General features: G+C 40.0%; 1 protein-coding gene across 17 annotated transcripts in view; it reads right to left on the minus strand.

Annotated features, from left to right (window-relative positions):
- The window catches only part of rap1gapa (RAP1 GTPase activating protein a), a 62775-nt gene that overhangs the window by 1755 nt on the left and 37283 nt on the right, over window positions 1–23737 (minus strand). For 4 of the 17 annotated variants that reach the window (XM_074680951.1, XM_074680957.1, XM_074680962.1 and 1 more), the window contains 20 exons: window positions 18215–18250; window positions 17136–17183; window positions 16645–16683; window positions 16360–16551; window positions 13769–13872; window positions 12711–12789; window positions 12576–12629; window positions 12146–12229; window positions 9856–9956; window positions 9566–9695; window positions 7758–7913; window positions 7602–7673; window positions 7429–7515; window positions 7195–7335; window positions 5688–5819; window positions 1673–1750; window positions 718–827; window positions 501–623; window positions 255–390; window positions 34–145 (listed from right to left, as the gene is read on the minus strand). In XM_074680951.1, coding sequence (XP_074537052.1) covers window positions 34–145; window positions 255–390; window positions 501–623; window positions 718–827; window positions 1673–1750; window positions 5688–5819; window positions 7195–7335; window positions 7429–7515; window positions 7602–7673; window positions 7758–7913; window positions 9566–9695; window positions 9856–9956; window positions 12146–12229; window positions 12576–12629; window positions 12711–12789; window positions 13769–13872; window positions 16360–16551; window positions 16645–16683; window positions 17136–17183; window positions 18215–18250 — 2014 coding nt within the window. The remainder of the gene's footprint in view (window positions 1–33; window positions 146–254; window positions 391–500; window positions 624–717; window positions 828–1672; window positions 1751–5687; window positions 5820–7194; window positions 7336–7428; window positions 7516–7601; window positions 7674–7757; window positions 7914–9565; window positions 9696–9855; window positions 9957–12145; window positions 12230–12575; window positions 12630–12710; window positions 12790–13768; window positions 13873–16359; window positions 16552–16644; window positions 16684–17135; window positions 17184–18214; window positions 18251–23737) is intronic. The other 13 variants (XM_074680956.1, XM_074680958.1, XM_074680966.1 and 10 more) reach the window with 10 other exon arrangements.

Here is a 23737-nt window from a genome sequence, read left to right on the forward strand (position 1 = left end):
AATCTGGTCCAAAGATTTAATCTTTGCAATAACCTGGTGAGCTGCATCGACTGGTGTTACTGGTGGTGCTGGTGCTGTCCTCTAGCCAGGTGCTGTATGTGAGCGAGTCTCGCTTATGTGGCGTCCCGGCAGACGACAGACTCTCCTGGAAGCACACAGATGGCAAAGAGGATATGGAGACAACGTGTGGACATTAAAGTGAAAAACAAGCAGAGCGTGTTAAGATTTAGTGTCTAAAGGGCACTCAAACTCACCATGCCTGTGTCATAGTCCTCTGTGGCTTCTGTCTCATTCTCTTCCACCACGCTGGCAAAGCTGCTGGCATTCGAGGAGGAGCGCGAGAGGTCGTGGCCCTCAGGGATGGACGGGGCCCTGCCACCAAGAATAGAACTATACACTGTGTTAACCTGCACTGCAGAAGTGGATTAAGTCTTTATTTCTAAAGTCATTCATGCTGCTGCTCAGGAAAATTTGAATTGTGATCTGGTGGTCGTACACACCTGTGTTTGGTGGTTGTGAGCACCTCAGGAGAGCTCTGATTGGACGAGTTGTCAGACTTTGGGTCTTGAGAGACGTGCCCGCTGTCTGGTGTCTTCTGGGTGTTCGGGGAGTTTTCTCTACTGCTACAGGAGCCACAGACAAAAAACAAGAAATGAAACAAGAAAGAGCAGATTGAGCTATGAGTGAAAAAGGTTTGTGCGAGAGTTTTTAACTCACCTCTTTTCCTGGACTTCTTGAATGTTTTCGATACCAATGGCACTGCTTCTCCTGGAGCTGAAAGGACCAGACTTCTTTCTGGTGGGGCTCTTTCCTGGTATTATCAAAGACTGACAGAGAGAAAGAGAGGGGAAAGTCAGTGAAAGTCAACATACCCCAAATACTTTAAATATCTTTGAGTTACATTCCAAAAAAAAAGAAAAAATCTCAACAGTTCTGGTTTGTTGAGCTTTTTTTTTCTCAATGCTCCTCAAAAACAAAAACAGCCTTGAATTATACGACTAAACAGTCACATTTCTCCCTTTGACTTGTTTCTGCTCAGATAAAAGAAGTTTAAATATGCACTTAGCAGCTTAATGTCAGGCCCCGGTGCCAGCCTGTCAGCCAGAGCACAGCACACTAAGGCGGGAGATGAAAGATGGGTTTAAAGGCTCCAGGGCCTACCACTAAATGTGCTTTCTCAGCGACTGCTTTGTTCGCTCAATCTCCCTTTTAAAGCTCTCAAAATAAGAACCTGAAAAAAGGCTTTTTATTCAGCGCGGCTTCAAAGAGCAGGGGGAGGATTCTTTTTTTATAATTCCCCTGCAAGGGGGTCATTAAAGCATTAATATTCATCATTTTAAACAAATAGAGAATCAAGCATTATAGATTTATAATATGGAAAGGCTACAAGTTTGACGTAAATGTTGAAGTAAAGCAGGAAGGAGAGTGAGAAGATTAGATGAGTCATTAGAAAGCCAAAGCAGGCCTTATATCGCTTCCTGCATGCTTTTTTTTGTTTTCCCACAGATTGATACAAGATTCCACATCCTATGTGTAACACACACTGTTCAACAAAGAGCGCTGAGATGTTCAGAGACCAGGGTCTGACTGTGGTATGTTAAAGCCATGCAGACAAAACAAGCAGCAAAGGGGAGAAGCGAGCCGTTTGAAGTAGTTAGAATTAGACATGAACCTCTTCTACTGTTCCTATCCCTATGGCACTGCCTCGACGTCCATATTTACTGGGACTTTTGCCTGGGACAAGCAATGACTGAGCCACACAGGAAGAGGAGAGACAGACAGAGAGAAGGGGAGAGACAGAGAGAGATGTGATGAGACAGAGGACACAGAAAGAAGGGGAGGTGGGGCAAGGGGGAGGGAGAGAAAACATGAGATAAATAAAGATAAATATGAGTCCATGCAGTAAGTCACAAACAAAATACAATGCACGGGTCAGCTGGAGAGTACAAAAAGGGACATTTTGGCTCCATGGGTGCAACACAGGCAGCTGGATGGGGAGAGAAGAAGTGATGAGCTGGTTATGTGAGCCTGTGAGAGAGAGAGAGGATGAAGAACAGATAAAAAACAGCAGAGGAGGTCACATAGCATGTTATACGTTAGATCTCATATTAAGACAGGGTTATGGGCAAAAAGCGAGCTTGAGTCATCATCATTCAGAAAGCAAGTTTGTTAATGAATAAAGGATTAAAGGCAATCATCCTTTGACTGTTCCCAGCATACACATGACAAAAGTAAAAACGAAACAATCCACACTAAAACACGTTCTCAAAGTCCTCCCGCCAAAAATACAAAATAAGCATAAATAAGACAATCATATGCAAGATAAGTTAAGACCTTGTATCTGCAATAAAAACTCTAAAAGAGGCTCCCCATTGAGGCAAAAATACTGTACTGCACTCAAAAAAGTGCAAATGTTGCAGATGCAAGTTTTTGTTTTGCATTAACACAGGGATGTAATGGTACCTCATAAAACCACTCAAAAACTGCCACATGATAGATGAATCCAATTAAGGAGATAAAAAATTATTCTGTAATTTTTATAAACAGCAGAGGGCGCCAACTGTATTTGACATGTCTCAGAGGCAGGATGCCCATCAGAGGTAGTAACAGAGGCAGAGAGTGGAGTGGATGTGTGTGAGTGGATGTCTGAGTGTGCATGTAACTCACTATGTGTCGCTGTAACTCAAGGTGAAAGGACACACTAAGACATCAACATCACACACTGTTTCAGTATCTCAATGTGAACAAGGCTAATGTCTATCACCTCTGTAGAGCAGAGGCACGCAGGAACCACCAGTGTTTCTCACACTTAAGCAAACACCTCAGTGGCTGAATAAACATACATATGAATAACCATATGAATACATGTTTGCCTACTGCTTGAGCATTTACGCTGTTTTATCCATTTATGATTTCTCTCTGCTATTAATAAAGTAGTGAACCATCTTTTACAGCAGCCTTATACTAGAATATTTTAACATAATGATTTTAAATTCCATTTTATCGTACAACAATGGGCTGTAACTTTAATGCTTGTATTTAAACCTTCTGTTTTTGCCATTTTGTAATGTTTTGCTAGAGCTTAAAAGTTTTCTTGATCGTAAATGTTTTTCATTGTATTTTGTTGACATTTGTAGTGTTTCTTTTTAGGTCCAATGTGAAGCACTTTGAATTGCCTAGTTACCGAAATGGGCTGTATAAACAAACTTTTCTTAGTTCTTGCATGTGTCATTAAAGGTCCCATATTATGCAAAAATCACTTTTTAAAGTCTTTAGTGAAATTTGTGGGTCTTTGGCTTTCCTCCCAGCCCACAAATGTGATGTGATATTTAATGACAAAACCTGTATTTAGTAGTGCTTGTGAATGTTAAATCCTGACCTAATACGAGCTGTTTGGATTATGGGGATTTGCTGACATCAGCGATTCTCTCTTTTGACCAATCAGGAGCAAGTCTGACCTGATTGGTCCACAGGACCAGATACCCCCGAACCCCCTCCCTGCCCACGCCTCTCCCTGCTGCTGGATAGAATGCTGAAGTTGAAGAGCCATCACTGCTTTGTTTTTGGCTGTAAACAGCCACATAGTTCCATCATGCACAAGCTCCCCATCTTGGAAGAAGACAAGACTGTGGCTAGACTTCATCTATCAAGGAAATGTGCTAGCTACACTCAGTAAAACTGTGCATTTGTGTGCTAGTCACTTTACAGCCGACTGCTTTTCCAACTTTGGACAGTACAACAGAGGGCTAGCGAATAGACTGGTCCTGAATCCAGGCGCATTACCAACCATCCGCCAACAAACCTCGACCCCTGGAAATGTGAGTATTTTAAATGCTGTGTGCTGTGGAGCAGATGTAAGAGCTTTTCCTCAGTGTCTCCCCTGTCTCTGTGTTAGCTTCAGGATGCTAGCTGTAGCTGCAGTTAGCCTGTTGTTTTGGCCTGTAATAAACGAGCTTCGCTGTTTTCTAAACATTGTGCACTCGGAGCTCGTGGTGCAGCTCTCAGTGATGTGGAAGAGTGGGGCGGTTTCAGCGGTGGCTCATTTACATATGAAGGTCACGCCCACTAAATCAGACCATTCTGAACAGAGGGGCTTTGAGAGCCTGGAAACAATGCTGCTGTGCTTGATTTATTGGCTTTTTGGACCAAAACATGTTACTACCATTTCATGAAGACATCAATGATCCATATTAAACTGCAGAAAAGGAGCAGAATATGGGACCTTTAACTGTGTCTCCACACCTGTTTTGTAGGTAACAGAGAGTAACAGGGGCATAACTGACAACACTTTGACAGTGTGAGAGTTCATGACGCTTCAGGGGGAGCTAATGTTTATACTGAAAATTACGTTTACAGTTGAATTTTTCTCATGCCTCTTCCATTTGTTACCTCCACCAAGGCGGTTATGTTTTTGGGAGAGTTTGTCTGTCTGTTTGTTCATTTGTTTGTCTGTGAACAACATAACTCAAAAACTAATTTGTTAGCTTTTGAGTGATCTTGATCTAATTTTCAGGAAATGTTCAAAATGGGATGAAGAAGAAGTGACTAAATGTTGAAGGTGATCTGGATTACAGTCTGTATCCAGGAGTTTTTTATAAAATTCTTTATCGTCGTGAGATAGGGCTGTTTTCACCATATGTGTATATAGCTCCAGAATGTAAAAGTACGATCCAGATCCTGGCAATATTCTGGATACTAAGATTCAAAATATAATATATGTACTAGTCATCATAAATTTCAACACTGTCAGATAACAAATTATCGTACAAACCTGCAACTAACACCAAATTGTAGCAGACTGTCTGCTAAAAGGTAGTATAACATTAAAGTAGGACCAAAGTGTTGGTGACAACCACAATATGCTTGGCGGAGATCTGCACTCTCTAAGTGCTTTTCTAGTTCCTGTTTATTTTAGATCTAAAGAGAGTGGAAACAAAAACAAATTTTCCTCAAAACTGAGACATAGATATCAAGGTACAAGTGTAGTTACTAACATATTCATGAAACTGTAAAAAAAAAAGCTCTAAATTCAAGCATCATGAATTGAGCTGAGTGTATCATTACATCCCTTATTAACAGAGGCCCAAATAGTGTGATCATCAATTTTTTGTGACATGCTACACACACACACACACACACACACAAACACACACACACACACACACACACACACACACACACACACACACACACACACACACACACACACACAAACACACACACACACACACACACACACACACACACACACACACACCACACACACACACACACAACCCAGACTTAGCTCCACGTTCATCAAAACGTCAGTTGTGGTCTCTTTTGAACGATGCAGATGCACAGGGGTTTGAGTAACGAGCTCACAGGCAACAAACAGTTTGTGTTAGAAGCAGCTTTAACCCAGAGCAGAAATCCACCGTGTGTCCTTCAAGCATTCAGGTCAGTTACGAGTGTCCAGTAACTTCAGCTCATGGTGGCAGACAAAGTGAAAGAGTGTCAAAGCCGAGTTCAAGGCCCAGGAATAAACGCTCTGCTCCACTGAGTGTGCAGCCTGTTTCTGTGAGAAGTTAGTGCAGCAGGCAAAGTGAAGGGAGGAGGGGGCGTTAAGTCTAGTAGAGCTGCTGGGGGGAGGCAGAGGGAGTGAGACTCGCCTCCCTCGAGATCAGGAGGAGCGGGACTGTACTTACTATCCCAGGGAATTTGGGGCTGTCTGCGGGTTCGTGGTTAAAGCTGCTGCTGATGCTAGTGGAGACTGTGTGCGGCTTCTTGAAAGCTAGACCCATGGCATCCATAGACTGGCTCCTGCTGCGGATCACTCGCTACAGAGAGAGACGAGGAGGAGGAGACACATTCAGATGGGCGCCGACCCCTGTGACCCCTCAGCATCACAGGCCGAGAGGAGCCTCGGGGGTTTGTCCCTGAACATGGACCACTACAGGCCGAGAGCGCCAGCCTGATGCTAATCCTCACAGACAAGGAAGCCACAGAGAACACTGCTAAGCTTTAGCGCCCGGAGCAGGGTTCAGATGAGTCATTAGGTGGTAAGTGAGGAGAGGGGAAGTAGAGGGGCTGAGTGGCTTGCAGATGTCTGACTGCACTGAGTGTCAACACAGCCAGGAGAAAATTAAAGCCCAGAGCACCTTTAGGCAGGTATGTAGCAGAGTGAAGAGGCAGAGGTGGAGGAAATGTATCCATTCTTTAGGATTTTAGGACATAGAGAGATGACAGAATCATACACATCAGTGGATTAGTGACTGGAAACTACAGCAAGCAAAGAGGAGAGCAGCACAAACAAGCTGGGAAGCATGAGGAAGCAAAGAGTGCTGTGTTCCAGCAGGACAGAGCAGCAGAGCTTCACTTCTCAAATTAATACACAATGAGGAATGTTATAAAACCTCTCAGAGAATACAGCCTGCGTATGAACAATCCTGAAAGACCCCTGCAGAGAAGATACCCTCCTTTACACTCAGAGAAGAACATTTGACAGCTGCAGATGCTTATTCTACCTAATACTCACACTTGAAGTGAATAAGCTTCACATTAAGTAGATATTTTCTTAACAAGAGTCAGATAAGATGATCAAAAGTTAACTAAAATGTGATTACTACACTGAGCTGAATCAAAAGGTTGTCTTAGCATCTTGAAAGCAAAAGAAGCTAATGAGTTAGCTTGAGAAAATTGGGGAAATCCTCTCAATGCACTTCATGAGCAGATGGTTCAGTTTCTGAAGTGGAACTGTTTGAGATATTAGTCAAAAGTTAGTGTATATGTAAAGTGTTTGGAGGAACTAATTGAAGCTTGGCTACCAACAACTCCAATTGACAATTTAGCAAGCATGTGCATGATAGACTTCATACAACCAAAAGAAGAAGAGAAGGGAGCTATTCCTGAGTCAATTTACTACATATATACCACTTGATTAAAAAAAAATGTGTGTTTTGCTGTCAAACTCTGTTCTAAGCAGGTGGATATGAGGGGTTTAAGAGTTTTTTAATGCGACTGTGTTTCCCAAATGTAAACCTTCTTCTTTTACAGATATTAGTCTGAGCTTGAATAAACAACAGGTTTATTGTTGCAAACATAATAAAATAAAGAAGTTAGATAATTAAACTCAGTTTATTCACATATGTTCTAAATATCTTTCACTGAGCTGTCAGTTTGAATCCCGCATGCTGCCGATGAATCTTCAGGTACCTTGAAGGACTCAAAGAAGCCCCCTCCTCCTCCACTCCCGTTTTCCAGTTTGTCGTCCTCTCCTCCAATGCCCATCATGGCCTGGCTGTTTAAATGGAGCTCCTCGTACAGGGTCTCTAACAAAGCTGACCGTGTCCTTTCCTTACACACACAAACATACAGAGGGGAAAATTAGACAAAAATGAGGTTCCATGAGAGTTGCAAAGGAAATATTTCACATGCTTCCTTACTCACCTCTAATTTGGCAAATTTCTCTGCTTTGTAGCAGGCGTACTCCGCATTGATGAGCTTAGTAAAAAGGAATTCATGGAATTCAGGGCCCTATGAAGAGAAACAGGGAGCAATGTTTTTATATAATTCACTTAATGAAGAAGTTGCTGACATAAACAAGTTGTCTCTTGTCTCACTTTTTTAAAAACTGCAGGGTTTGGAAGGGCCGGGCCAAAGAAAGGTACGTCATCCCGTGCTGTTACTGATACCTATTGAAAAAAGTAAATTAAATAAAGTTTAATCAAGTGTTTTTCAGAGGACATTAAGGCATTACACAGAAGAAAACATGTTACCCTGTAGAGGACATTGTCAGAACAGGGGTTGATCACTTGGACGACGACGTAGGCGTGAAGAAAGTTAGAGGCAATCATGTCCGGTACAAAGGGAGTATTTTCTTCTTGGAAAACAATGGCGACAATGTCATTTCCTATATGCCTCTTTCTCTGCAACTGTAACACACCAGAGACAAAGAAATTTATTCATGGGTTAGCTGATGCTTCTCACAAGCATGTGATTATTGGACGACAAATGCAGCCACACGGCCTGTTGTTATCTTTATGATGTTTCAGGATGTCTTTCAGTGAGACAGATTTGACAAATATCGTGAGGTGTTTTTTTTGCGTTTCTATCTAGAAATGTGCAGTTACCAGACTAAATGATTGACATTATCACCCAGGTAGTCTTGTTAGGGTCGCTTGTCTGTGAAACAAATTATTAACATTTTGTGTCACCGTACAAATGTAGTTCATCGGGCACATTTGCCCTAGAGGTTAGGTAGAGCGCCCCATGAGGTGAGTCCTCAAGTGGCTGGCCTGGGCTTTAACTCAAACTGCATGAATTTCCAGCATGTCATTTCCCATTCACCATTCATACGGGGTGTCTGAGTTGAAGTGCAGCTCTCTGCAACAAGCCATGGCTGTAGCCAGTTACTGACCTGGATGTAAACAAGCACAGTGATGATGAGATTGGCATATTGACACCACTTGCCAGCAATCAATAGCAATGTCTCATCACCTCTAGTACTGAATTTCTCCTCTGGAGATCAAGAAAGTATCATCTTTCTAATGTTGACGTTGACCTGTAAGACGGACTCTGCTGACATCAGCTACACTCCACACTCTAGAGTCTCTTTAATCCTGTTAATCAGCCACATGGGAGTAAAACGTGATGTATTTTGACTGTTTTCTGATTTTTTCTTATTTTAAGAGCAGTTGGATGGTCAGAATTTAGTTTTCCGTTAAAAATATTCACTTTGGGACATCCCTTTTCCTGACTAAACCAGGTTTCATTGAGAGATTTCTTGGTATTGTTCTCACACTTATTGTAACACATGCAAATCAGCCATACTGCCAAATAAACACCTCCCATAAACTGTGAGAAACTACTCATGGAAAGTGTGAGTAAGGACAGAGAGCACATAGGATTTAAAATAGACAATTGCTATAAAACTGAATTCAATACTGAGCCATGGTGCACCTCTAAAGAGGGTGTGCTGGTTTAGCTCTGTAGTTGAACTGTGCACTCCATCTACAGAGGATGAGCTCCAGTGGTGTCTATGCATTGTCCTTTTCTCCTGTCCTCAAATTAAAAAAAAAGGTGACCTATTATTCAAACTTTGTGGACACATTTTATTGTACGACTTCTTAACCTTTTTCCTTCTTCCTCCTATCTCTGAAAGTTAAAATGCACATTAAAATGTATTCCACACCACCAGGAGGTGCTGTTTTCTTTGATAACAACAGCACACACCACACAGTTGGAGTACATATAGACATGGCCTCATCTGTGTTTGCACAAGCCAAGATAGCAAATGGTGTGCGAGTTTGTGCTAATTAATCAGTGTTTGTGTGAGTATGTGAGCAAGAGGCGGAGGAGGACACGGTTGTGTGAGCAAAGCTGTATATCAGCTTTAGCACTCTGCCACATACACAAATGCATGCTTGTAAAGAGATTCTTAATTACTTCCACAGTTTTTTCTGCAAATATTTGCTGAGGCTGGAACATGAAAAAACAGCTCAAACGCTGCACAGATGGAACCTGACTGACTGCCTGCAGCTGGATTATGAAAGGTGTGAGTTGGTTTGGTGTTGCATTACAGTACCTGCTGTGTGTCCCCTTCTGTGTAAGGCAGCTTCGTGGACACATGGAACATGACCTCTTTGTTGCGGTAGTTGCAGTAGATGGATTCAGTGCCTGTCTGCCCATGAGTCACATCTAGCCCGCCACGGAAACTGTAAACACACAGAAGCATGTCTAACAAGATATATACTGCAGCTGCATGACCATCACTCTCGTTTGCTGGCCTAACGTGGTGTAATTTATGGATGGAAACATACTGTCAAATTTACAGTGTGGTATATTTAGTGCCTCAAACCAAAGATACACCCTCACCCTTTAAAGTTGTGCAGCTCAATTTTCTCTCCAAGAAACTCCAGGAACTCTACAAAGGCTGGGCTCTCTTCATTGTTGCCAAAAAGCTCTTCTTCTGATGTCTGCAACAAATTACAAAAATCATGAGCATCAAGGCCTGGAGTTGAAAGCAAAGAGGGATATTTATATGATAGTGTACTGTAAAGTACAAAGCATGGGCAATAATGATCGCTTTGTCTGCATCAAAAATAAACAAACTGAAAGGATTTCAAAGAAGCTAACAAGAAGTGAAATTTGTTTTAATTATTTTACATTACAGGAAGTCTGAGTGAAGTGTTCTGAGGGATTTTGCTCATCTCTCTTAAACAACTTCAAAACATGACAAAGATTTAGCAGAAGGTGTAACAGGAGGTTCAGAGCTGGGCGTCCTCGAGGAAAGCTTGTGCAGTAATGACAATAATGAGATGTGATAGAGTCTTGATTATCTATTGTCAGCGAGTTGAGCGCTAATGTGAACACAAAAGCTTTCCCGACAAAAACAAACAAAAACAGAGCCTACTTCTGATGCTCATCTTCTATCTCTGTTTTGGTTTTTTTTTTTTGTCTGCAATATGCCTCTTTAACCATCATGCATTTCCCTAAGCATCCCTCCTGAATAGATAACCCCCTGAAGGATGAGCAGATGGCCCTCTCTGCCTCCTTGAAATGGCAGATCATTTACGATGTATTTAACAATGCATTTTAACCACTGCAGGCTTTGAAGCACACACAGTGAGGATCTGCTCACGCGGAGGTCTCTGCTCTGACATAGAAGTGCCCTCAGCCAAGCTTTCAACAGCTCTTCTGCCCCTAACACTGTAAACAAGAGGGCTGTGATTGCCTCAGAAATGAGAGGGATTGTTGGGTTGGACTGAAGGCTCTAATTAAGACTGAGGAGGACAGAGCATAATGAGCCTCCTTGAGGAAATCAGAAATTACAATGCATTTTACTTCCTCATTGTTCTACAAGTGAATATGAGGAATAAAAAGGATGCATGTCAGTACCGAGGCATGACATACATTTCCTGTTTTTTTAATTAGTTTCCTCATTTCTAATCAAAATCAAAATTCATCAAGTTAATGTAAAACACACTGGAGAAATATAACAGTAGACGTCTAGAAAAGACCTCCGCTGTGTGCCATGAGCTGTAATCAGCAAAGATCTGCATTTGAAAGCTCTTCAGTTTCCTGCGTCTCCTTGGTGTTCTTTAATCATAAGTTAGTCGGCTAACCCGTGACAAATCAGGCCAGCATGTAGCCATGAGATTACTGAACTGGATTGCTTTTCAAACACCTGAAGTAATAAGAAGGAATCAAAGCCACCTCTCTAAGAACTGCTTTCATTTAAATACTTATGTGAGAATTTGTGGTAAAAATGTTATTACATAAAAATAGAACAAAGTTATTTATACATTACTGACGAAAGTATTGATCCTCATGGCCACTTAAAAACTCAATAATGTAATTAAACCTACACATAATCCAATGAAAGAAATGTGTTTGTTTATTAAACACTTAAAGATAAAATCTGTGCACCAGGAAGCTCCAGTATGGGGTTTATTAAGCACAAAGTGATGTTCCTCAGACATGCCAAACAAACCCTCTACGGTAGCTTCCTTCCTATTGTTTCTTTTTTCAGGTTTGATTAGGATTCAGCACTCACTGAGGAATACGGATGTCCAAATTCGATGATCTGATTTAACATCTAAAATATCTTGACAACCAAACATTTAAAAAAATGTCGAATCAGGGGGATTTCTTACATTCAAAGCTTTGGAGAGGTGCCTGATACAGCACATTATTTGTTAGAAAACAATTCGAACAGTTAAAAATGAAACAATGAGGCTGCTTCTGCAGTGTGCTGTCAACGCTCCGTCAGACGTCTACCCCACAGCAGCAGCTTCAGTCATTAGTAACAGCTGTAAAAAATTAATCTGTCATCTTGTTAATTGTCATGTTTGGTTTTGAAGGTCATGATGAGGGATCTGTATCAATTTCAGTCTGTTTCTTAACTGTTTAAAACTCCTTATGGGAGCTTTAACTGATCAGCCTTGTTTACCTTGATCATAACAAACTGTTTGAATTCAGTTTATAACTTATAATAAAATAACTTTTTACTTTTGTATGATGATGGGAACATTATATGTACTGCTGAGTGATGAGTGGTTCATTATTTAACAATCGTCATCCAGATGCACTTTTATGGATAAGTCCTGGTTACTATCTTTATGCTTAAACTGATCATTACTTAACATAAGACCAAATATCTTACCTGTCCAAACTTCTGATAAATGACCCCAAACTTGAAATTGTTGCTTATCACATGTTCATCAAATGTGACGATAAGTCTTGAAGCCTGTGAAAAAAGGACAAGAGAACAAGAGCGGGGACAGATGTGGTACTTTACAAACATGTTTTGTAGAAGAGTATAAATTTCCCATTTAAATCATTCACTTTAATCCTGGTGTTATAAATATTCAGTAAAGCAAATATGAGGCATCAGAAGTCTAAGTTAGACCCATTAGGTGTGAGTCTTTCAAAGTTATATTAAGTTCAGAAAAAGTTTCACTCATACAAAGTCTTATAGCTTCCCATTATTTTGGCTTTAAAATATAAAAACAGCATCCATCCTCTCTCAGATGTGTGGGACTGTAAAGGTCATTCATGAATGCTGTTAAACTGCAAACCAGTGTGGCTCTTACTTTTGGGTAAAGGACAGGGAAAAAGCGGTCCACGTTGACCTCTTCACAGACGAGCTTGGATTTAAAAGAGAAAAAAAAGTTACTAAATATTTTGTCCCAGCAGACATTGAGCAGAATACAAACAGCTGCTCTCACCTTGGCCATCTGCACCACGTTGGGGAACTCAGTCAGGCAGGAGATGGGGATCACATCATGGTAGGTTTTCAGCTTGTTCCTGTTCAGGTCATAAAACAATCAGAGTGTTTTCACAGCATTGTAATGTGATGCAACGTTTCATAAAGAGGACATAAATGATCCGGTATGGACCATCTTCAAACTTCCACACCCTCACTCTCGCCTCGCCTTCCCCGACCTCTCTCCACGCTCTCTCCCTCAGTCCGTCCCCACCCACTCGCTGGCCTAAATAGTCCATCTGTTACTTTGCTGCGGAAACGACGGTGCTGTTGACACTCTCTCCAGCTTTATGACTCTTGTGATAACACCCGAGCTGTGAGGATGTGTTTATTTGGTCTACACAGGGCATTTTGAGAACATTTGCTTCCTGTTTGTCATATGAACAGTGTGATTTGCTTAAGCCTACACTTATGGCTTCAGATACTGATGTGCAGATCCTACAATGAAATTTTCTTTAATTCTTCATAATAAGCATTTAGCTGACTTTAGAATATCAAGAAACCAACGATCTCTGGTAATGATTAAGAGCTACCTGACTATGAAGAGCATTCCAAATGAGCACAAACTTTGCCTGGAGGTGTCTGTAGTAAATTACCCACAGCTGATTTTAACCTGGCTTTTATTTTGGTGAATTAAAAACATTTTGCATTAGTTTTTACCTCTATCTTTGCTCTTTGTTGTATCTTTTTTAAAATGTTCAGTGATCTAAGGATTTATTGTTTTACTGTTGTAATTTTTTCTTAGCTTTTTCAGTGTAATTTGATCCACTGTTGTCATATTTTCTGTCTGATTGCTCTGGTATAAAATTCTTTCAGCTGCTTGCTGCATTAAAAGTGCTTTAAAAATAAATCTGAGTTTAGTCAGTCTGAAATTATGAAGCAAACAAGAGTCAATTCTTCATTTAAAGCTTCAAGGCTCCCAGGATGTGATGTGTAAAATTAATCAACCTCAGAGTATAAACTGTGTCCATTCCCTCTTTTTATAAGAGGTGACAATTTAAGACCTGGGAATAATGTTACCTGAGCATGAGTCGGAGATGTTCTTGGTCACCAATCACATCGTATTTAATAGAGAACACCAGATGTCCGAGGGCGCTGTCCGCTGAATAGTAATTAAAGTGTTCCTGAGGACACAGAGTGAGGATACAATCATCAGACATTATTAAAACACACACAAGTTCATGACACTGCGTTACTCCCCCAATCTGAGACTCTTTTCTTCTTCTACACTTGCTGCTCAGATCATATTTGTTCATTTATGCTTGTGTGCGTGTGGGTTTGTGCATGTGTGTGTGTGTGTGTGTGTGTGTGTGTGTGTGTGTGTGTGTGTGTGTGTGTGTGTGTGTGTGTGTGTGTGTGTGTGTGTGTGTGTGTGTGAACAGGTGGCAGAGGCTAATGCTTCTTCATTAGCGGCAGTGTATGAGGTGCCAAACAGAGAGGCCGACTGCTGTAAGCGGTTTCCTCGGCTGGGATTCACTTGCTGCTTATTCATTTCATTATCGTAATGAGCAAGAAGTGGAATTGATTGTGAAATATTCTGCTGTAACAAGGCTCATTTGCAGAGGAAGGAAGCTGTTATAATGAGGACTATAATGTGTATTACTGCAGTATTATCACAGTGAAAGCAGAACACACTTTGAAAACACATGTAGAACAGACTTTACTGCTGGGTTATGCAAAAAGTTCATATTCTGTTATTTATCTGTAGGGTTGAGATCATACAAAAAGAAACAGTAGTGTGGCTGTGGACACACTCCTCTTAAAAAAACAGAGTCAAGATGAAGACATTCAAGAACAGGGGTCTGCAACCTGCAGCTCTGGAGCCTCATGTGGCTCTTTGACTTCTTTGCAGTGGCTCCTTGTAGCTTTAAAAATATTAATAGAGATGTTTTCATGATATTTCTTAAAAGGGTATTAATGAACGACACAGACACTTAACATAATCACAGTTTAGCATTTTGTTGTACTAAATACCATGTGTACTATGTACTGAAAACCTCTTGCAAAAAAGCTTTGACCTGTTTTGTGATTTTTTCCTTTTTTTATTTATTTATTTTATTTATTTTTTTTTTCAAATTTAGAAAAAGGTGTGAATTTAAATCACATTTTTTTAAACACATTTTGCAATATTTTGAAATTTTTTACAATTCATTTTGAAAATTGAGCAAAATTTTGAAATTGCAAAATTTAGGTTCAGCAAATTTTTTGCAAGTTTTTCTGCACATTTTTTTATTTCATTTTTTGAGAATTTTTTTTTCAAATCTTGTTTAGACAATTATTCACTAGGTTTTTACTTTGTTTAGAATTTTATGTTGGTTTTTTTTGTCTTTACTGTGAAGATGAAGTTTGTTTGGCGGCTCTTGAAAGTTTTTCATCCAGGTGAGCTGAAGCAAAATGGCTCTTTTGAAAGTAAAGGTTGCAGACCCCTGTTCTCGAACATACTTTATGAATATACTCCTACACATTCAATAAAAATCTGTTCAGTTAAATGTAAAAAGTACATTTGATTCAGCTTGGCCACACAAGGCAGCTCTGTTTTAGGAGAAACTTTAACTGCCATACTTGAAAGGTGCCATCAGTGTTGCTGTGATGATATTATATTCCTGTTTTTTGTTTTGTTATGGTCTACTGTGTGATTTGTAGCTGTGGGGTTTTAAAGTCTTATTGTGTATGTGTTGTGTAGGTACCTGCCTTGGGACTACTAATGAATTTAAGCATCTGTGCTAAGACCGGCCTAAATACATTGATGCTTAATGTAGTAAAGCTGATTAATACACATTGTCCCAACTCAGTAAATAAATGAAATAACTTTTAGCGATATTAGGGGTATTTTGAATAAATACTGTTACATGAAATAACTGACCAACAAATGAAGTTGAATTTTAAAACTAATTTACTTGTAATTTGATTACATAAGAATGCCAGCAGAGATTCAGTAGGAGAAATATGGATATTTACATATTGAGGCTGTCAGCATTAACATGTTCATCCTAATGTAACTATGGTCTAAGATTAATGTTTTGGGTTTCTTTTTAACACACGCTACTTTTTTTCTTTTTGGAACACCATAGTTGAAACACTGCATCCCTTCCTTTTTTGAAAATGTTAAATAATGGAAATCTAAATGTACAATCAAAAGTTTTATGAATCCTGAATAACTTTTGAGAATCTGTCAGACATTGGAGTTTAAATGATCATTTGACAGCCTGAATGGGAAAGCCCTGGAAACGTATCATCATCGGTATTGGTTATTATTACTTTATGGTTAATTCTGAGATATACTGACATGCTTTAGTGAGTTTTAACATGTTGTGTTTCTGTAATTATCCCAGAAAGTGTTGATTGGGCAAAAAATACATTATCAATCCAAATGAAGCTAATAATAAAATAATAATCACACATTAGGTTTAGGACACATACATTTATGAAACAATATTGATGTATTCTTCGATTTCAAAGACTACCTCAAGTGGCTTTGTCAAGTTGTTAGTGTCATCAGGCTGTTTGTAAAATCTGCCACGAAATAAATATTGATTGGTGGATAGTTAAAGAAACTTTCCTCTAAATTTGGGTCAAAGTTATCTCTCTACACGTTGCATAAAGAGGCCAACCTTGCCCAGGAAGTCTTTCCGGTAGATGGTAGCTGTCGTGTTACATTCCAGTTTGGTGCGTGTGGTTGGGGACAGAGGCTGCAGCTGTTCTGTGTCCACTGTGTCACTCAGTTCATGATTCGTCCCTTCAATCCAGTAACCCCCAAACTGAGGCAGGAGGATTAGAGGGAAGGGGCTTTTTCTGCCCAACACCTGGAATGCCAAAAATAATGAGTATTGTGGAACAAGGGTATGAGAATGTGAAAGCAGAAATGGTGAAAGGTGACATGCTTCTCATCGCCCTACCTCATGGACGCTGGGATATGGGATGTAGTCCTCCTCAGTCTGAAACAAAGAGAGAAAAGAAAGCATTGTTTTCTCATCAAAGAATAAAAATAGCCACACTGTCCGACCCTATAATCCTGAAGGACACTGCTTCAGTCTTATTGCATAACTGTTATGCAATCACAGCAAAGAATCAATGCATCACTTGATCAAAATATTGCCACTATTTTGCAGATTGATGCTTTAAGATATTGTATTACATCACATCCCATTAGAGTCTTACTGGCTGAGTTCTGCCATTTCTGCACAGAGCTTTCAGGGACACATGAAACTCTCTCTGTGGGTATAAAAACGATGGCAGGACTGAGAGCCTTGCACTGCATTATGAATAATACTGTGCTCTTCTGAGCCGCAGTAATCAGCCTGTCTGGGAGAGCAAGATATGGTGGAGGAGGCGTGAAACAATGGGCTGCATCAAGTGGAAGAGTGTATCTGTGCAAGGGGAGTCGCACCTTTAATGGTGGAGGAAAGGTGCATCTCTGCTCATCCATCCTGTTGCCCTAAGAGAGGATAAAGGACGAGAAAGACAGAGAGGATCATGGTCAGTCAAAGCAGAACAGATGTTTTGTTTTAATTTCTGGAAAAAGAGAATCTGTGAATTCAAACACTCCTGCCTGTAAGGATTGTTTAAAAATATCTGAACTTAAATGACAGTAATTAAACAAAAGCGGGATAATCAATGTCATTGCATAACGACACATCATTTCCCAAGAGGTTTGCAGCAGGCAACAAAGCAAAGTCACAGAGGGACAGATGGAAAGTTACATGACCCACCCCCCGGATACACACACACACACACACACACACACACTCACAGCTGATACAATTCAAGGATGCCAAAGAGCGGGCATTACAGAGAGACTGTAAATGCAGTTAGCACACAGAGAAACTGTGTTAATAAGACCCAGGAGGATTAAAAGATGCTACGCTATGTGAAACAGAGGCACCCATTAGGTCTGAGGTGTGTGTGTGAGAAGAATGCAGAAAAAGAGGTGCAGTGATACTAAATCAGATCCACAATGGTGCCAAGCATCCAGGAAAACGATGTATTATACCCTTGAAAAAAAAAACATCTCCCCTGCTCCGAAGGATATAATAAACCTTGTTAAAATATTCAGTAATGCTAACCAGATCTGTAAGATGTGAAAGATGTCGGGCCCCTGAAAGCTATTTTATGATACGTCATTAACTTCAGTGTTTAAAAGCTCTACCATAAAGCTTTCACATCTTATTTGTTAGATCGCATGTTTAAAATATGCACCAATCTGCAGCTGAGGAAAGATCATGAGACAGTTTCTGAGGAGAGATAATGAAGTTAAAGTGCTGCGAGCAACTAGGATGTTAATAGAGACACTGCGACACACAAATAATGCTCCAACAGCTCGCCTCTGAAAGCAACTCACACAAAGTGCTGTAGCTGGGCATAGGGCCAGAGAGCTGCAGAGTTAGGGGAAGTCTCTCTGACTGCTGGTTAGTGGCTTTGTGAGTGTAGCTCAGAGACAAATATACAAGGATCAGTGTGTCAGCTTACCTGCATCCTTTCAATCATTTCAAATAAACCTGGAGTCTGCAGAGAGGAGAGTGACATGACATGTTTGAGGTCAGTTGTTGGATGCTGTCAGACTGACTTATTTCCACAGAAGTTGGTCTGATTTTTTACGCTCCACATTTTCTAGCAGTTACAGAAACAATTATCTAACCCTTAGATTCGGTTGACCTTCCTTTCTTGTTGTTTTCTGTGTCAGTTCAGGACAATTACTAATGACTGTGCCCCTGCTCTGTGCCCTAAGGAACATGTAGTTTACTATTCAGCAGACAGAGCCTTTGGACATCTGCTGCTCCCTGAAGTACGGTGTGATCTCTGACCAGGAACAGACTCTTTTTTTAATTATTTGAATTTCATGCAGAAATATTGTATACTTATAGACAAGGACAGACAATCCTCAACTGCCCTGATGATCACCATAAAGAGAAATGTGCTGCAAATGCTTAAACAATGCAAATTAAAAGCACATGCACCAGTCTGGAACACACTGCAAATAAAAAAAAGAACTGCAAATACCTGTAATAACAGCAATCAGACTGCAATAACACACCGCTGTGCATCTGTTTTTGCATTTGCATGGTGTCCCTTTTACTAGTATTATGCAACATTTGTTCAATAAACTGTTTTCAGTAATTTGCATCCACTATTGTCTCTTTGAGGTCCTGAGATAGATAGCTCATACTGTTGTTTATCAAGATCAAATGTTATTTCAACAGCTGTAATGTATATTTTCAGGTAACATGACTGGAATGATTGCAGAAATGTAAAGGTTTCCTTTCTTATAGTCCAAATCTGTAGAAAGTGTTCATACTTTGCATGCTGTTGAACACATCTGAAATCCAAAACAAGACAGTTTTTTCACTTGTTTTGTTTAGTTGTATTGAATGTGCTCAGTGTGTGCAGAAGTAGATTTATTGTTTTAGCATTTACACAGAAATGTCACTCAGACTGGTCAAACTGATCTGCTTAACACAACAAACTGTATGTTTTGACTTCAAAATTGATTACACAAAAACATGTCAATTACTTTTACCCCAGGTTCATGACAATCTATCAGTCTATGTTTGATTATGTATCTCAACAAACACAACAGTGTGTTTTTGCAGCGTGATTCCCGTTGGTGCAGTTTGTTTCTTTACTTTCACTTTGTTTTCTCTGTCCTGTTTCTTCCAGACTGATGCATGTGTTGTTTTGAAATTTTGTAGTTTCTGCAGCTGCTACCCATTTCTCCTACTGAAACATGATAAGGCTATTGGAGGTCATGTGCCCTTGTGGGCCACCATAGTACACTGTCATGTGCTGAGCATTCTTGCTAACTCTGGTATGTTTCTGTATCTAACACTGACTTTAATTTTCTTTTTCTTACCCAAATAACAAATAAATACAGATTGATAGCAACAATAAGTAGAAAAATCAGATGGGTAGGTAAGATGGATAGAGGGATGGAGGGATGACAACTAAAGTGTTATAAAACCTACTTAGGAATTATCTGACACTTTTTCTGCAAATAAAAAAGAATTACAAAAATTTCCTTGTGACATGAAAAAAAGGTACAGTTTGTTTTGTGACATGGTGTCACTACTGATTACAGCTCAGGTCTGTGGGACCTCAAAGAAAGGAAACATACTTTGTCTAAAGCTTTTGAAACCTGATCTATTCCAGTCATGTTTACCTGAAAAGTTACAGAAAACTTGTGAGAGGAACATTTTGTTTTAATGAATGACTACAGTAACTTTGTCTCTCAGGAGTTCAAACAGAACATTTATGTGAAGCACTGGATAAATTCAGGTCAAATATTGCATAATGTCAAAAATCAAACAGCCGACCTGTAACTCAGAACTATCAGACAGCTGATAAAAGCTGATGAAAGGTTTGTTAAGCTCAAACATGTGGTCTCATGACACACATCACTGCCAAACTTGACAGTTATATTTATTCTAACTCTTATATTACCTGATTGCAGTGTTTGATCTCCTGCCTCTCCCTGTGGTTTGTTGTTAATACATGAGTGACGGACCGGTTTGTCCGCGTGAAACACCTGCCTCACTCTTTAGATCCCAAACACAGTTGCTGATAATACTTTCCTTTAATTTTTCACCTGCAAAACACGCTGAATCACTCGAGCACGGCCAATCTAAAGAATACCATAAAGCTGGATTACAACAGACCACGAAAAACAGGAGTCTGTGGTTGTAAAGTGACGGCTGCAAGGCTGAGCCAGCAAAGCCTGACGCAGTCAAACAGTTTGTGTACAGAGCAATCTTAGCTTTCAGTGTGAGTTTGAGTAAAGTCCCCCACCATGTGCAAACAACAGTCTGCCTCGAACCCTGAAAGTCAACAAACGTGGCTGCAGCCACATTAATGGGACATCAGAACAAGTGGAGCTGCTGTGTTTAGCCACATATTATTTTAGACCTGCATAACAGCTGTATGAACCATAAAAAGTAAGGACCGATAAACAGCCCAAAGAGCACATGTATCCTGTAACGCTACCTGTTTGTAAACTTGAAGAAACAGAGCTAGAAAAGCATGCATTTTCATCACTGCCCATCCTCCTCTCTTGAGTTTTTGCTTCTGCAGCTTTAATCCCACTTTGGGGACAGTTTTTTTAAGCCTTTGCTGAAATTGCTTCCAAATTGACATCTTGAGAAGTTTCCATCCTGCATGTTTCTAAAGTAATGCTACTTACACGGTTGGGTTTCCTCCAGTGTGCCTTTGTTATCGTTGGAGCACGGAAGTGGTTGTCATGGTTTCGAGCCATTTTGAACGTTCTTTAAACGACGGCTTTAAAAGATGTTTCTTGACTGACTTTTACAGGTTTGGATAAAACTCGCTTTCTAACTCGCAGTTGACATACTCCCACTGTGACACTCGAGACAGAGCTGCATCTCTACTCACTGCAACCATGACTGCAAAAATGCACTTGGTGAGAAACAGCTGAAGTTCCGCGGGCTGCTCCTTTAAACGTACAAGAGTAAGGTAAGTGTGAGTCTCAGTGGCTTAGAATTTAGAGTATTAATCCTCTGAGTCCTGCAAGAGGTGATCTGTCTTTGTCTGTCTCTGTCTCTCTTTGAAGCATCACAGGAGGAGATCCAAGGCATATATCATCCACCTGTCTCTTTATTACAGCCCTATCTTGGCTCAGACTGACAGGGAGCTGGAGGTGGAGTCCAACTGTAAAAGACAAGTCTTTCAACAATCTCCTGTTTAAAGAGGAACCTGCTGATGGGCTTTCCCACTGCATTTCAGTCCCCAAAATCCAGGAAAGAAATCTGAGAAGAATAAAATAGAAAAGTTTCTTTGACAAAATGTAGATGGGCACAGAAATAGCAGTGAAAACAAAAAGTCTATTTTTGGAGATAAAAATCAGACTCCTCATTACAGCTTTCGATCAATTCACAGTCATCAACGGATGAGACGAAGGTTTGAGGACTGCAGGGAGTCAGGCTAGCATGCAATGCAGGTGTCAGAGCAGAGACCTTTCATTATGAGAGCTAATAAGATTGTTATTATGACAAGAGGCACATTTAATGTGTGAGACCTCTCCTCTCCCACACACTTTTCAGGATCAACTCTGTGCACTTACAGAGCTCATTATAAGCCTGAACAGCTCAGAGAACAGCAGATAGATGTAACAAACTGCTGATTTTAATGTCTTCTGCAGTTATGCAAATTGGGGCTCTTAATGTCTAGAGGTGGGAGAAAAAAAAATCGTAGATCAATATATCAGGATTTTTTGTTTGACAATATCAAAATTGGGATCCTTCATCAAAAAAATCAATATTTTTTTCAAATTCAAATTCTTCATTTCAGTCTTTTTTCATAAACTGGATAGGAAAAAAAGTTACCACTTTTCTCCAACAGTCAAATGTTTCTGACTCAATTGATGTGCATTTTATGGGAAAATATGGCTCCTGATATAGTCTGTAGACATGATTATCTTTTAAGTTTTTTACATGGTCTGGTGTTAAAAAAAAAAAAACTAAAAATTGCAGAATTCATAAATGTTGAAGAATCACAATTTAAAACAAATGGGCCACCAAAAATTGTAATAGAATCAAATCACCAGAATAGCATTCCATCCCAGCCCTATTAATGTCATATTTTGGTTTCAGGTAACAGAGGTTTGTTTAGGATCTTAGGACAGGGATTCAGCTACAGAAGCTCAGCCTGGGGAGTATGTTCAACACAAACTGTGTGCTGACACTGCTGTCTCAAACATGCTTGACAGGGACACTTGGATTTTAGAAATGTCTCATTTTAAGCCACATATATTAAAAATAGGTACCGACAAACTGAGCTGTGACCTTAAAACTCTAAGTGTTAGGGTCTATGTCCAGTTATGCAGCATTGCCCCTGAAAAGACCCTCACTGCACTCAGTCATTTCCCCTCTTGATCACCGAACTGTCCTAAAGGAGCTGGACTTTGACGATCAACAACAATCATAGAAGTCTGTACGTAGAAGAAACTAAATACGTTCTTTTATTCAAAGAAACATGTCTAGGTCTAGAGTATCTGCTGATGCTACGATACAATTTATATCAAATAATACATATTTTCTCATCTTCTTTATCAGATATATGAACAAAACAAGGGACTTAGTGGTTAGTCTTTTAATGAATACACAGTTTGTTCTTATCTTTTATTTGGTTTTGTTCTTGGGTCCAGATTACTCAACCACTGTTTTGAGAATACAATCTGTAGGAGTGGGACTGGATTTTGATACTGGAAGACTATCAGTTTTGATCCGCAAGTCAGTCCACTTATGTTACAGTAGGCAATGTCACATGTATGACAACTATGCATGGGAATGAAAAGGCGGTTAAAATAGAATATAATGCAGTGCCTAAAATCTGATATCTGTGTGGAAGTATAACTAACAGTCATTTCTCAAGGTAAAGACTTACAGCACGCACCCAACTTGCCTAGACTTGCATGCGTCCACCCTTACTTGTATTTTGGTGGCATAAACTGAAGAGTTTTCCCTGTTATAAAATTAAATTCTGTGTTGATTTTAATCTGTTTCTTTAAAACACCTAACACAACAAGACCAGGGGTCCATTATTGCTAACCTGACAACACAACAAGCACCTGAAAGTCGCTGAATGCTCCCAAAGGTTTTACCACAACTAGACGACAACCAATGAACTCTAGAATTGGGATCTTACAGGTTGGGATATGTGGAAGTGAACACACACCTGAGGATGAAAACAGATGCCAAATCTTAACACTTAGCACTGATGCTGCACTGAAATGAATGTGTGTGTTTATCTGAAAGATAAATACACAGATCCCAGAAACACACACACTCTTGCTGAGGTCGTGAGTGCCTCAGACGTCTGGTTTCACAGCTAACATGAAATGAGCATTTCAGACTGACTTTGAAAGATGTTGGCACTTCCTTCCTCAGAAATCTGCTGCATTGTGAACATGACAGCGCTGTGTTGTGGTTTGAATTAGGCAGTGACCATAAGACCTGCTGAGGTTAATTGCAGATTGACCTGGTT

Source organism: Halichoeres trimaculatus, unplaced genomic scaffold, assembly GCF_033239565.1.
Source record: "Halichoeres trimaculatus isolate MK-OKI-2021-1 unplaced genomic scaffold, fHalTri1.1 fHalTri1_scaffold_11, whole genome shotgun sequence".
In the NCBI taxonomy this organism is placed as follows: domain Eukaryota; kingdom Metazoa; phylum Chordata; class Actinopteri; order Labriformes; family Labridae; genus Halichoeres; species Halichoeres trimaculatus.